We start from the raw sequence: 15727 nt of genomic DNA on the forward strand, positions 1-15727 counted from the left end.
ACCTCATACCTATTTACAACATTTCTATGAGCTGTTCGGAAGGGCCTATTACTTTTCTTCTGAAATGCTGTTAAAAGACATGTCCAACTTGTTGTCAGCAGCAAGTAATGATCTCTGAATGGAAGTAATATATATATATATATATATATATATATATATATATATATGAGAGAGAGATTAATGGAGTAGTTCAAAATGTCATCTGTGGTATTGTCACAGGTAGACAACTCTCATCAGAAATCAGTATTGCAGTGCATCAACAACATCTCCGTCGATGTGAATGACCCCTGTCTAATTGACTACTCTTGATGTACATTATCCTAGAGGTAGGCTATATGCTTGTTATTCATATGAATAGCTTGACACACCTCTGACCCCTATCCCACAGTGTCAGCCATATTTTGGGGGCTTAATGGCTGGTCTGTGTATGGCATCATCAGCTAAATTAACTTCTGTGCTATTTTAAAAAAAAATATCCTCTCATGTCTGGGTTAAAAAGCAGTGGAATACAGGTGTAATTTTCTGCTCGCACTGGGAATGGTATTAATCAAACACAGGTTATTTAATGAGTGCGTCACACCTTTCCCCTCCAATACCTGAAAGTACATGTATCTGTTGAGTAACTCATGTATTATACTGTATGCCTGCGTGTATGCCTCATTGAGTCTACATGTTGCCTTTTCATTCATGAGCACGCCGTTTAATTATAATTTATAAAGCATTTAGGAGTATTCATAAGCATACTGGTTTGTTCATCATAAGTTAATGCTTTATTTAAGTTATCAAAGAGCTCAACATTGTATCTGCATGACTGAAACTATTAATGACGTGCGGGGAAACCAGCGACTTTTTAAAAATCTTTCAACTTTATTACAAAAACAAATAGCCTACACAACAGTCAAACAGAAGGACAAAACTTGTATTTTATATGCCTTACGCACCTGTTTACTTTTTACTTGTTTTTAATTCACATGCCGGGGTGGGGTTAGTGTTGAGTTGAACCAGCTGGGCTCACAGAACAGAGACTAGTAGCTCATCAGCCTCTAGTCTGATTTGTGTAACAAATACTTCTTTATTATTATTCTATACCAAAAGGCACTGCTTTTTTCTGAAGTTCATAAAAGAAAGAAAAAACTCAAGTTAATGATACATAACCATCCTTGTTGTTTACATGGTGGTGTGGTCATTTCAGCTGAGCATATCCTACATCAGTGGGCTTTGAACCCATGCATGACTAGAGAGGCATATAGCTGGGAGGCTGCAGTAGATCCCGTTTCCCGTAGGTGCTGGAGCCTACGTTGGTGGGGGCGTACACCGTGCCGATGGTGTTGCTGGAGCGGGTCAGGAAGTCGGCCAATCGCTGGGTTACACAGGTAGCCGTGTTGCACTTCCTTTTCTCCATGTGGTGGCTGATGGGATATCGGAGGACAGCAATCAATGAATCCAATATGTCGAACAAATTATGCATTTCAGGAAATTGGCCTACCAGACATACTGTATAGGAAGTGGATAAAAATAGCCACCATATGATACTAATATGATAATATCACTACTGCAGCTACTAGCAACAATAATAGTAACAGCAATAAACTATTATTATTATTAAGATCACTATTATTTAATTTAAGTTATTATATTATTATCACCCCCCCCCCCCACACACACACACACACACACAAACACACACATTTCAGCTTAGTTCAATTCTGATCCACATGAATCTTCACTATGAAAAATAATTATTTAGTAACTGGTTCCCCAGCCTTTTGTTTTGTTTACTGAACTTTCAGTCAAAGTGTTACCTTGAGTGTGCCCAAACTGAGCTCTAACTTGAGAAAACTCTCAAACACAGTGCTTTTAACATTCAATGTTTTTTACCTACATATTTCACACATGTTGACATACATGATGGCATTGTGCATGTTCATTTATAGATGAATAGCAGGAAGATAGGAATTCGTGAACCAAGAGGTTGTGAGTTCAAATCCCAGGTGAGGACATGTTGAATAATAATTACTGTATAAAATGAACATGCACAATGTAAGCATGTTTATGTCAATGTGTGTCAAATATATAGGTTGAACACATTGCATGTTAAAAGCACTATTTGAATGTGTGGGTGTACCTAACCTAGATTTTTCTTAAATCAGAGTAAATTTTGGGCCAACTAAAAATGTTCAGTTCAGATAATATTTTGTTATATTTTGACTGACAAGTTGAGTAAAAGGTCTGTGGATCCATTTACTAAATAATAATTAGTTTAATCAACTCGATTATTTTGCATTGTTTTGTCTGCAAAATTATCAACATTTGCACTCAATCAACAAATCAATAAATGAGGTGCAACTTATATAATAAGGTGCAACCTTACCTGTTGACAGGTGTGAGCCCTCTCTGGAGCCGCACGCCAATGAGGCCAAGGTAGAGGTTGGAGACGATACCGGGCACGAGCCAGCCTTCTCTGTCCGGGAGCGCGCTTTCTTGCTCCTTAGATGAGGTGAAGTACCTGAATCAGGATGAGGAAAGAGCCAAACCGTCACTCCGACCGGTGACTGATGCCCACTTCAAAACATAATCTCAATTCTCGAGGGCGCAATGGAGTGGCCACTAGTCCCCCTCCAGTGCGAACTTGATCAGTTTTACGCGATTCACATATTCCTGTCTCTGCCTTGGCAGGACAAAACCCGACCTCTCGGATGTCACGATTGCAATGGATATTCATCTCAATGATCTCATCAATGTCATTAGCCGGTTGTAGAGTTAGACTACCCACGTCGTTAATTGATTTCTTACGGTTCAAGATGGATGTGCCAAATTACGTACAACTTAAAACCGGTGCTATGTCAGTTGAGTGATTAATTCACCTGCAAAATTAAACCCACTTCCTAGTGTCAATTGAACTTTGGCGACACTGCACGACACTTGTAACTGTACATCACAGAAGTGACACTCAGAAATAACGGAAATAACTGAGGCAGCTTTGCGCTCTCACCTGTTGCTAGGGAGGGTGGCGACACATGGCAGCAGCACGAGAAGGAACACGGGCAGCTTCAGGTAATACATCGTGCACGCGGGATCCCTGCACGAAAACAAAAGATGGTAAGTCAATAATCACACACACTGTTGAATTACACAAGTGGAGGGATGCACATGCCTGTGAATAATGTAACCCACACCCATCAAGTATTCAGTTTATGCTACTAGAACACTTTAGAATAGAATGACAGCAGAAACGGTCAAAGTTCTGTAGAACAGCTAACCATGCAAACCAAAGACCACAAAACAGACAAGACACTCAACAGCCTACCCTCAACCACACAGGGAAAAGAGAGACAAATACTTGGGATAGTTTAGTGTATCGTGTCCTGGTCTCCATCTCTCTCAGATCAATATGCATTCTAATGGTCTGGTTAACTCACCCTCAGTAGTTAAACCCAATCGCCAGTGGATCCAAAGACAGACGCTGCGCTGCTACTGTCAGTGGTTTCTTAGACTGTCACACACACACACACTCACACAGATATAGGCTTCCCCGTCAACCACTTGTGACATCACCCCTCCAAATATAGTCCTGCGTTTCCATTAGCAGGGATGAGGTTCACTTAAAGAAACTCGAATCCACAGCAAGAGTCACCTACTCCACACACGCGCACACACACACACACGACATCATCTTCGTCATTCTCATCATCAGCGTCATCGAACTGTGGTTGGACTGGTCTGCTGTAAACTCACACTGGGGGAGACAACACAGCCGGGGCGGAAACCACACATACATTTTACATCAAAATATTGCATTAAGTTCTTAGGGCAGAAAGTTTATTTTTCTCCAATAATGGAGGTAATCGCTTGGCAAAATGATGGGATAACAACTACAATATTGCGGATAAAGGGTTCAGGGGCTAGGTTTCACCCCCAGTTCATTTTCAAATGTAGTTACTGGTGAGTGTAGGAATTAGTATGTACTATGTATGTACATCCCACTACCTAGTCTGCAGTACCTATAGTCCACACGCTCCACAACCCACTCTGGTGGGAGGGGAATGATTTAAGCGGTGAAAGGAACCACAGTAACTATACTAAACAAAAATATAAACGCAACATTTGAAGTGTTGGTTTCATGAGCTGAAATGAAAGATCCCAGAAATTGTCCATGGACACAAACAGCTTATTTCTCAAAAATGTTGTGCACAAATGTGTTTACATCCCAGTTAGCGTTTCTCCATTGGCAAGATAATCCATCCACCTGACAGGTGTGGCATATCAAGAAGCTGATTAAACAGCATTATCATTACACAGGTGCACCTTGTGCCGGGGACAATAAAAGGCCACTCTAAAATGTGCAGTTTAGTCACACAACACAATGCCACAGATGCCTCAAGTCTTGAGGTAGCGCACAATTGGCATAATGACTGTAGGAATCTCCACCAGAGCTGTTGCCAGAGAATTGAATGTTAATTTCTCTACCATTAACGTCCTCCAACGTCTTTTTAAAGAATTTGGCAGTATGTCCAACCAGCCTCACAACCGCAGACCACATGTAACCACGCCAGCCTAGGACCTCCACATCCGGCTTCTTCACGGGTGGGATCGTCTGAGATCAGCCATCCGGACAGCTGATGAAACTGAGGAGTACTTTTGTCTGTAATTAAAGCTTTTTTGTGGGTAAAAACTAATTCTGATTGGCTGGGCCTGGCTCCCCAGTGGGTGTGCCTATGCCCTCCCAGGTCCACACATGGCTGCGCCCCTGCCCAGTCATGTGAAGTCCATAGATTAGGGCCTATTGAATTCATTTAAATTTACTGATTTCCTTATATGAACTGTAACTCAGTGTATAACCTTAGAAATTGTTGCATGTTGCATTTATAATTTTGTTCAGTATAGTTCAAGTTAAACTCCATGGAAGTTGCTAGCATGGCTATCTCTGAGGTTGTTTTGTGCTCACACACACCCTGATTACCCAGAATCCTCCCCTCAGAGACTCTGCCTACACCACCACATACAGGCTCGTAGGGTGGTCTGTAGACAGAGACAGACAGAGACATGGTCCTAGTCAAGTGCAGAGTTTTACCAACAGGCCTAAGTTAGGGAAGACGTGACTGACGCCGACCTGTGGTTTAGCTAGGCCTGTTGGATGCAAGATTCTCCCCCTGTCTCTTCAGTGATCCTCTAACACATACACACTCACCCCATTTATGGAAGCGTTGACCCAAAACTGTTCTACCATGATGTCCTTATGTTCATCTAATTCTAAAATTCTGTGAGATAATATGATTTCTCTCTCAGACAATCTTACATTACATGTGTTTTATTATAAGACAATACGTATGGCTCGATTGTACACTGTCCTTCTCTCAGCACATATCCAAGCTGCAGGCTAAGGTTAATATAAACGTGGTTTCCCCTATCGTAATCGCTCCTTTTTTTAACCCAGCTGCCAAACTAACCCTGATTTAGATGGCCATCCTTCCCATGCTAGATTACGGAGACGTCATTCATAGATCGGCAGGTAGGGTGCTCTCGAGCGGCTAGATGTTCTTTACTATTCGGCCATCAAATTTGCCACCAATGCTCCTTATTGGACACATCACTGCACTCCATGATCCTCTGCAAACGGGTCATCTCTGCATACTCAACGCAAGACCCACTGGTTGATGCTTATTTATAAATCCCTCTTTGGCCTCACCCCCCCCTATCTGAGATACATAATACAACCCTCATCCACATACAACAGCCGTTCTGCCAGTCACATTCTGTTAAAGGTCCCCAAAGCACACACATCCCTGGGTTGCTCCTCTTTTCAGTTTGCTGCAGCTAGCAACTGGAACAAGCTGCAAAAAACACTCAAACTGGACAGTTTTACATCCATCTCTTCAGATAAAGACTCAATCAATCTTACTGACACTTGTGGCTGCTTTGTGTGATGTATTGTTGTTTCTACCTTGTTGCCCTGTGCTGTTTGTACCTGTGCTGTTTGTACAAGCTGCTTGGTTAGGGTGGATGGGTTGGCATATAACGTCTAGCAACCCGAATGTTGCAAGTTTGAATCTCATCATGGCCAACTTCAGCATTTTAGCTAGCTAGCAACTTTTAAAGTACTTTTTAGCTAATATTGCAACTACTTAGCATGTTAGCTAACACTTACCCTAACTTGTTGAGGTTAGGGGGCAGTATTTTCACTTTGGATGAATTGCGTGCCCATAGTGAACTGCATCCTACTCTGTCCTAAATTGCTAATATATGCATATTATTATTACTATTGAATAGAAAACACTCTGAAGTTTCTAAAACTGTTTGAATTATGTCTGTGAGTATAACAGAACTCATAGTGCAGGCAATCTTCCAAACAAGAAGTGAAATTCTGAATGTGGGGCAACTTTGACGTCATCGCCCCCTCCTTTCCCAACAATATATGGATCTGGTAGCACTTCCTACCCCTTCCACTAGATGTCCTCATTCAGTAGAAAGTGGAATGGAGCATTTGCTGTAAACTTTGACCGAATGGGAGGGGAAATAGTCAGTGTCCCGACAGAATGCCATTTTCCTGTGGCGCATTTCTCTGTGGGTGCTACCGCTGTTCCATTTGGCTCCCTTTCAAAAAATGTAGAACGAAGACCAGATATAGCCCTTGGTTCACTCCAGACCTGACTGCCCTCGACCAGCACAAAAACATCCTGTGGCGGACTGCACTAGCATCGAATAGTCCCGCGATATGCAACTTTTCAGGGAAGTCAGGAACCAATACACGCAGTCAGTCGGGAAAGCAAAGGCTAGCTTTTTCAAACAGAAATTTGCATCCTGTAGCTCTCACTCCAAAAAGTTTTGGGACACTGTAAAATCCATGGAGAATAAGAGCACCTACTCCCAGCCGCCCACTGCACTGAGGCTAGGTAACACTGTCACCACCGATGAATCCACGATAATCGAGAATTTCAATTCGCATTTCTCTATGGCTGGCCATACTTTCCTCCTGGCTACCCCAACCCCGGCCAACAGCGCGGCACCCCCCCCACAGCTACTTGGCCAAGCCTCCCCAGCTTCTCCTTCACCCAAATACAGATAGCAGATGTTCTGAAAGAGCTGCAAAACTTGGACCCGTACAAATCATCTGGGCTAGACAATCTGGACCCTCTCTTTCTAAAATTATCTGCCGCCATTTTTGCAACCCCTATTACCAGTCTGTTCAACCTCTCTTTCGTATCGCCTGAGATCCCTAAAGATTGAAAAACTGCCGCGGTCATTCCCCTCTTCAAAGGGGGTGACACCCTAGACCCAAACTGTTAAAGACCTATATCCATCCTGCCCTGCCTTTCTAAAGTCTTCGAAAGCCAAGTTAATAAACAGATCACTGACCATTTTGAATCCCACCTTACCTTCTGCGCTGTGCAATCCGCTTTCCGAGCTGGTCACTGGTGCACCTCAGCCACGCTCAAGGTGATGATATCATAACCGCCATCGATAAAAGACAGTACTGTGCAGCCGTCTTCATCAACCTGGTCAAGGCTTTCGACTCTGTCAATCACCGTATTCTTATCGGCAGACTCAACAGCCTTGGTTTCTCAAATAACTGCCTCACCTGGTTCACCAACTACTTCTCAGACAGACCTCTGGCAGTCTCTATGGGGGTACCACAGGGTTCAATTCTTGGGTTGACTCTTTTCTCTGTATATATCAACGATGTCACTCTTGCTGCGGGTGATTCCCTGATCCACCTCTCCGCAGACGACACCATTCTGTATACATGTGGCCCTTCTTCGGACACTGTGTTAACCTCCAAACGTGCTTCAATGCCAGACAACACTCCTTCAGTGGCCTCCAACTGCTCTTAAACGCTAGTAAAACTAAATGCATGCTTTTCAACCGTTCGCTGCCCGACTAGCATCACTATTTTGGACGATTCTGACTTATATGAATATGTGGACAACTACAAATACCTAGGTGTTTGGCTAGACTGTAAACTCTCCTTCCAGACTCATATTACGCATCTTCAATCCAAAATTAAATCTAGAATCGGCTTCCTATTTTGCAACAAAGCCTCCTTCACTCATGCCTCCAAACACACCCTCGTAAAACTGACTATCCTACCAATCCTCGACTTCGGAGATGTCATTTACAAAATAGCTTCCAATACTCTACTCAGCAAACTGGATGCAGTCTATTACAGTGCCATCCGTTTTGTCACCAAAGCCCCTTATACCACCCACCACTGCGACCTGTGTGCTCTAGTCGGCTGGCCCTCACTACATATTCGTCGCCAGACCCACTGGCTCCAGATCTTCTATAAGTCTATGCTAGGTAAAGCTCTGCCTTATCTCAGCTCACTGGTCACGATAACAACACCCACCTGTAGCACACGCTCCAGCAGGTATATCTCACTGGTCATCCCCAAAGTCAACACCTACTTTGGCCGCCTTTCCTTCCAGTGCTCTGCTGCCAATGACTGGAACGAATTGCAAAAATCGCTGAAGCTGGAGACTTATATTTCCCTCACTAACTTTAAACATCAGCTATCTGAGCAGCTAACCGATCGCTGCAGCTGTACATAGCCCATCTGTAAAAAGCCCACCCAATCTACCTACCTCATCCCCATATTATTTTGATTTACTTTTCTGCTTTTTTTGCACACCAGTATTTCTACTTGCACATCATCATCTGCTATTTATCAGTCCAGTGTTAATTTGCTAAACTGTAATTACTTCGCTACTATGGCCTATTTATTGCCTTACCTCCTCTTGCCATTTGCACAGACTGTATATATACTTTTTTCTATTGTGTTATTGACTGTACGCTTGTTTAGTCTATGTGTAACTCTGTGTTGTTGTTGTGTCACACTGCTTTGCTTTATCTTGGCCAGGTCGCAGTTCTAAATGAGAACTTGTTCTCAACTAGCTTACCTGGTTATATGAAGGTGAAATAAAAAAGAAATAAAACAATTCTGGTAAAATAACAACTATGTTATCAACAGCAAGCTAGCTAAATAGGACAAATTAGCTAGCAAGTTTAATGCTTTTCGACCTGTCCCCAAATTACTGTAATTGGTTCAGAGTTCGTTTTGATATTTTAACCTGCGTGTCGTGATCACGTTTGGTGTGGGGAGACAACATAAATTTATGCACGATGGCGCACGCACGCACGCACACAGCTGGTTTGGGTTCCATGTTGCACGTTGTCTGCGGTTGCCTCGGCTTATGGTAGAGAAATTAACATTAAATTCTCGGGCAACAGCTCTGGTGGACATTCCTGCAGTCAGTAAGCCAATTGCACGCTCCGTCAAAACACGAAACATCTCTGACATTGTGTTGTGTGACAAAACTGCACATTTTAGACTGGCCTTTTATTGTCACCAGCACAAGGTGCACCTGTGTAATGATCATGCTGTTTAATCAGCTTCTTAATGTCACATCTGTCAGGTGGATGGATTATCTTGGCAATGGAGAAATACTCACTAGCAGGAATATAAACAAGTTTGTGTACACAATTTGAGAGAACTTTTGTGCATATGGAACATTTCTGGAATCTTTTATTTCAGCTCATGAAACCAGCATTTTACATATTGGGACCAACACTTTACATATTGTGTTTATATTTTTGTTCAGTGTAGTTATTCGGTTGGTAGATTGGGAACCTATCTGGGCTAGCTAAAGCCAACTTCATGGCTAGTAGTATCACAGAGAAAAATTTTAACATAAAATCTGAGGGGGCATGTGACCCTGTGACCTCCATGGGGATGATTCCTCTGCTATCAACCACATCATTCTGTATCCGTGACAAAACAGACACATTCATTCAGCTCTGGTACTGGTCCTACCATATAGATCAGGGATGGGAAATTCCAGTCCGGAAAGGAACAACATTGAGGAACAACATTAACAAGTGCTCAAAGATGGTGCCGGAGAAGAAGGCAGACGTTTTACGTGCCCCCAGCCGATTTAAAAAAAAAAGTGTTTTATTTACTTATTTTGTACATAATGTTGCCGCTACCGTCTCTTATGACCGGAAATAACTTCTAGACATCAGGACTGCGATTACTCACCACGGACTAGTGTAATAGTTTTTTTCCTTTCACGACTCTGACAAGCCCGACGCGAAGGATATACTGCTTCCTCGGGAACAGGCCCCGATCCACGAGATCTGCTTGAAGAGGAGGCAGAAAAAGAGAAGCCGAAGGTCGGGCTGCCTTCTGAGAATTTGTAGGCGATCTAATAAACCCCCACTTCCCTCCATTCTACTAGCAAACGTGCAATCTTTCTAGAATAAAATCTACGAGTTATGCGGAAGATTAAACTACCAACGGGACATTAAAAACTAACATCTTATGCTTCACAGAATCGTGGCTGAACGACGACAATATCAACATACAGGACTGTCACGCCCTGGCCATAGAGAGGCTTTTATTCTCTATTTTGGTTAGGCCAGGGTGTGACTAGGGTGGGCATTCTATGTTCATTTTCTATGTTTTGTATTTCTTTGTTGTTTGGCCGGGTGTGGTTCTCAATCAGAGGCAGCTGTCTTTTGTTGTCTCTGATTGAGAACCATACTTAGGTAGCTTTTTCCCACATGGGTTTTGTGGGTAGTTGATTTCTGTTTAGTGTTTTTCACCTTTCAGGACTGTTTTGGTTATTCCCTTTGTTATTTTAGTGTTCAGTGTCAATAAAGAAACATAAATACGTACCACACTGCACCTTGGTCCTCACCTTCTTCCACCAACAGCCGTTACACTGGCTGGTTATATGATGTACCGGCAGGATAGAACAGCGGTGTCTGGTAAGACAAGGGGCGGGGTCTATGTATTTTTGTAAACAGCAGCTGGTGCACGATATCTAAAGAAGTCTCGAGCTATTGCTCGCCTGAGGTAGAGTATCTCATGATAAGCTGTAGACTACACTACCAACCGAGAGAGTTTTCATCTGTATTCTTTGTAGCTGTTTTACATACCATCACAGTCAGAGGCTGGCTCTAAGACAGCATTGAATGAGCTGTATTCCACCATAAGCAAACAAGAAAACCCTCACCCAAAGGCGGCACTCCTAGTAGCCAGGGACTTTAATCTGTTTTACCAAATTTCTATCAGCATGTTAAACGTGCAACCAGAGGAAAAATAACTCTGGACCACCTGTACCCCACACACAGAGATGCATACAAAGCTCTCCGTCGCCCTCCATTTGGCAAATCTGACCATAATTCTATCCTCCTGATTCCTGCTTACAAGCAAAAATTAAAGCAGGAAGCACCAGTGACTAGATCAATAAAAAAGTGGTCAGAGGAAGCAGATGCTCTGCTACAGGACTGTTTTGCTAGCACAGACTGGAATATGTTCCGGGATTCCTCCGATGGCAATGAGGAGTACATCACATCAGTCATTGGCTTCATCAATAAGTGCATCAATGACGTTGTCCCCAAGGTGACCGTAAGTACATACCCCAACCAGAAGCCATGGATTACAGGCAGCATCCGCACTGAGCTAAAGGCTAGAGATGCTGCTTTCAAGGAGCGGGACTCTAACCCAGAAGCGTATAAGTAATCCTGCTATACCCTCCAATGAACCATCAAACAGTCAAAGCATCAATACAGGACTAAGATCGAATCTTGCTGCACTGGCTCTGATGCTCGTCGAATGTGGCAGGGCTTGCAAACCATTACAGACTATGAAGGGAAGCACAGCCGAGAGCTGCCCAGTGACACGAGCCTACCGGACAAGCTAAACTACTTCTATGCTCGCTTCGAGGCAAATAACACTGAAACATGCATGAGAGGACAAGCTGTCCCGGACAATCAATTTTGAATCTCCGTTCTGGCTTAAACAAAGCAATCTGATCATGCTCCAGTAAAATACACGCTATAGGTAATGGCACAAAATGGCTTCTGTAAAGCACCTATACATTGTCCAATCAACATCCACACAATGATTTAATTTTTCGCATCCTTATTCAAACACAAATGCATTTGGAATTAAGTGCTCTTTCAGTGTCATGTTGCAGGTTTTGCAATGTTCAAAAGTGTGTGTGAGTTTCATTAACGTGTGTGTGTGTGTGTGTGTGTGCGTGTGTGTGTGTGCGTGTGTGTGTGTGTGTGTGTGTGTGTGTGTTTGTGTGTGGTGTCAAGTATTGTTGGTCGTACATATGCAAATAGCCGAGATTGGATATTTCAGCACCATGGACAGCAGAGAAATCGGAATATCGAGATCTGTCATTCAGCACCACATGACATTAGACAGCGACCATCTCTTGTGAAATTGGTACTGAGAAAATACCATGTAATGGGAAATGAGGCCTAGGAGGCAAAAAGACTGAAGGACTTCTCCTTCACCCCCTGGGTCAGGGTTCCCATTACCCACAGGAACTCTCGTGCCTTAGAGGACCCTGACAATGTAGGCACGCAACAGGGTAACACAACAACCACGTTTTCAATTGATAATCATTGCTTTAAATGGATGTGGCCAATAGATTTGTATAGGAATATATAAAAAATAATAATATTTCACTTGTAGGCCACGGTTGGATTAGTAGGTCTAGGCAACATGCACCTGGTTAAACGTGTCATTTTAACATCTGCTTCCAACTCACACTCTCAAACAAGTATATCCCCTGAACGCAGCTCACTTTCCAGCCCACTTTCCAGCTCAAGCTCTCAAACACATAGATACCCTGAACTCGCTCATTCTACAGGGGCCGGATTCACAAAACATTACTTACAAAAAAAATTAAGAAGCTGCTTAAGACAAAAAATAAGAAGTTCACAAGTTCGTAAATGCAATTCCTCAAAATGTTCTTAGGAATTCGTAGTTTTCTTAGGAACTTCGTAAAATATCTTCTTATGTGGCATTGACATTAGTGATGTGCTTGAAACTAAGAAATACGCCTATGTGACAGGGATGATAGGATGTGGCCCACTATAATAAAGTGTTGATATTGACATTTTATTGCATTTATTTTTTTGATTTATGTCTCGAGAATAAAAATGTTTTAGTTGGCTTCGCACATTGTAGCCAGACTAACGTTAGCTACTGTACATCAAAATCAAAAATGGATAACCAAGGAAAACGTGGTAAAAACTTCAGCAAACAAAAGCTTGAAGTGATGGTGGAGGAAATAGCAGCAAGGAAAAGGTTGCTGTTGAGGAGACTTGATAACTGCGGGGTCACTGCAAACACCAAAAAGAGAGGATGGGCGAGAGTGGCCGAGTCTGTCTCTGCCGTCGGGGGTATGGCAAAAGACAGGGACAACGTTAGACAAGTTCTTCTTTTCAAATTGACGAGATAACGCAAGCTATTTAACACTTCTAGAATATTGTAATATATTGTTGATTACTAGCTAGTGTGAGGTTTGAAAATATGCTTGGCCTATCATGAGGGTGTCTGTGTGTGTTAGAAGTAACATTTTGCAACATATGGTGTGACTAGCGGAAAGGCTGTGGCTGGCCTTGGGTGTAGGCAGTTATCATGAATTGTTGGGGGCACATACAGAACATAGTGTTGCGAGAACAAACGGTCTTTTGTTAGATACCAGGAGCCAGATGTGTGATAACTGTATCGAGAGTATGAGCTCATAGATATTCTACACAGCAACAGTTACATCTATCAACTGGAGCGCCTGGGGGGCTGGGACCAGCCTGTGCGCCAACGATAGGCTGGGTGAGTTTAAACCAGTCTCTACTCTGTGACAGGCCAGCTCAGAAGCAGGAACTACTTCTGTCAGAGTATTTTAGAAGAAAATATTAGTGTGTTGGCTAGTTCTCTGTACTGCCCTGCGTGGTGTTACAGCGAACCCGTATATACGAAAATTGCATTTACCATTTATTGCTTAGCAAATAAAAGTACATAGTATACAATCGGTGACTCAGTGTCATACTTGTTCTGATACCAGATTCGAATTGATGCAACCCTAACACTAGCTAGATAATGCACGTTTAATTTGTTTTCTTGCTGTATTTAAATATCCGGTAGCCAACTGTGTCTGTGGTGCAAGAAAATGTTCAATGTTTACAACAGTATCCATTCGTCTCAAGACAAGGGTTTAGCTGTCCTAAAGTTAAGTACATTTTCAAGAAGGAATCCTAAAGCATTATTTTCAAGAATCCCATTTCTTCTTAACTTTTTTTATCAGGAAGATACTTAGGAAAAACCTTAAGAATATTTCCAAGACCTTTATTGAGGAATAGCAACTTTGGTAATGGCAGTTAAGAATACATTTCTTCATAATTAAGAAGGCTTTGTGAATCCGGCCCCAGATCCCAATCAGGTGAATTCTGATCACTTGTTCACACACCTGTATGTCGTTATCACACACGATTTAGTTCAGTTCTTTGCACCCCGTCATTGTGAGCTATTGTTTGTTTTGTGACACACTTCTATTCAGAGCTCTGGTTGTTCCCGTAATTTAATCCTCCCGTGTATGATAGTTTTTGCCTGCCTCACTAACGACGCCTTTTGCCTATTCCCTGTCTGTACTTTAACCGATTGGATTTCCTGTAATCAACCCATTGCCTGATTTTCCAGACGACGTTACTAGCCTTTTCCCTGCCTGTACTATTGCCTTTTTGGACCCCCTGTGTATGACCTCCTGCCTGCTCCTGGACCCAGCTACCTGCCTCCTCTTGAGGTCCTTTACAAAATAAACACCTGCTGCGCCCTGCGCTTGAAACCAGCTCTCTGTCTCCCATTGTGTTCATTACAGTCATGAATCGGAACGGGCTCCAACTTCCTCATATACTCATGTCATAACCCTGCTGTGAAGATCTGAAGGATCAGGTTACAGTTGGTCCTCTCTACAGCGCCCTCTCTCTCCCCCAGAGGTGGAAGGGGCTGCTTTATGGCAGTCGTAAAATACTCTGCTTCTGGGCTCTGTAGTATCGAGATTGGAATGTGACTGTGGAACACAGAGCGACACTTGGACATCAAAAGGCTGAATAATTGAACAGTATTTCTGTATTCCAAGCAGTTGGAGTGGTCTGTGGACACTTAAGGAACAGTCATGTCGAGTTTTGTTTAATTTGGTGACCTCATGAGGGACAGGAGACACGCATGACTGTTTCTTTGTTTGTATAAACTTCTCAATTATGGGGTTTGTATCTGAATGTTGTATAAAATAAATGATTGAGTATAGGAATACTTTAGGAATGTTAACAATGTGATCTTAGTCTTCTAAGTGAGAATTGTTTTTCATAGTAACTTAGGATCAATCAGTGGCCACGCCCTCGTGATCACAGACATTACACAGCGTCATGGAACGCCCCCTTTTCTACTAAAATGCAGGGATGGGAGTTCCCACGTTGAAATGGCTAAGAAATCTACAAACTAAAGACCAATTATTCAGGCTGCAGCTGTTTAAGTACATTAGTCTGGTAAACGCAATCGGTCGAACGACCGAATGGTACTCTGATGTACCCATAATAACAAGCTACAACTACGAAAGACTTTGATCTCTGGTGGAAAAACCAGAGACTTTCTGTCGACTGACTATTCAGCAGACGGACCGGCGATTGCAGAGAGGGACAACAAAGACATACACTCGTAAATATGGAAATTGCATTTTATTTTCAAATGAGCGGTTGTTCATGTTCAAAGTATTAGCATTTCCATGAGTGTAGTATCCACTCTGAATTTCCCACTCTTGAGCTGTCCCCACCCGTTTCCTTTGTCTACTAAGCCGTCATATCGGTTTCGTCTACTAGGGACTTTTCTTTGTGTCATGTTAGTAACCAATGTATGAGCTACTGTGTGTGTGTTTAT

The 15727-nt window shown here is 42.7% G+C and overlaps 1 protein-coding gene across 1 annotated transcript; it reads right to left on the reverse strand.

Annotated features, from left to right (window-relative positions):
• Positions 1-1234: 1234 nt before the first annotated feature.
• LOC139379536 (islet amyloid polypeptide-like) lies at positions 1235-3063 on the reverse strand. The gene is made up of 3 exons (XM_071122353.1): positions 2993-3063; positions 2372-2506; positions 1235-1409 (listed from the first exon to the last, which is right to left on the reverse strand). The coding sequence occupies exons 1-3, from the start codon at positions 3061-3063 to the stop codon at positions 1235-1237; spliced, it is 381 nt and encodes a 126-aa protein (XP_070978454.1).
• Positions 3064-15727: the final 12664 nt, after the last annotated feature.

This window comes from Oncorhynchus clarkii, chromosome 21, assembly GCF_045791955.1.
Source record: "Oncorhynchus clarkii lewisi isolate Uvic-CL-2024 chromosome 21, UVic_Ocla_1.0, whole genome shotgun sequence".
Lineage (NCBI taxonomy): Eukaryota > Metazoa > Chordata > Actinopteri > Salmoniformes > Salmonidae > Oncorhynchus > Oncorhynchus clarkii.

Excerpts from the sequence above, each read along its gene's own strand:
- LOC139379536 (XM_071122353.1), bottom strand. The coding sequence starts at position 3,063 with ATGTATTACCTGAAGCTGCCCGTGTTCCTTCTCGTGCTGCTGCCATGT. Across the intron at positions 2,507-2,992 it reads GCCACCCTCCCTAGCAACAG|GTACTTCACCTCATCTAAGG; the intron begins GTGAGAGCGCAA and ends ATCCTGATTCAG. Across the intron at positions 1,410-2,371 it reads GGGCTCACACCTGTCAACAG|CCACCACATGGAGAAAAGGA; the intron begins GTAAGGTTGCAC and ends ATATCCCATCAG.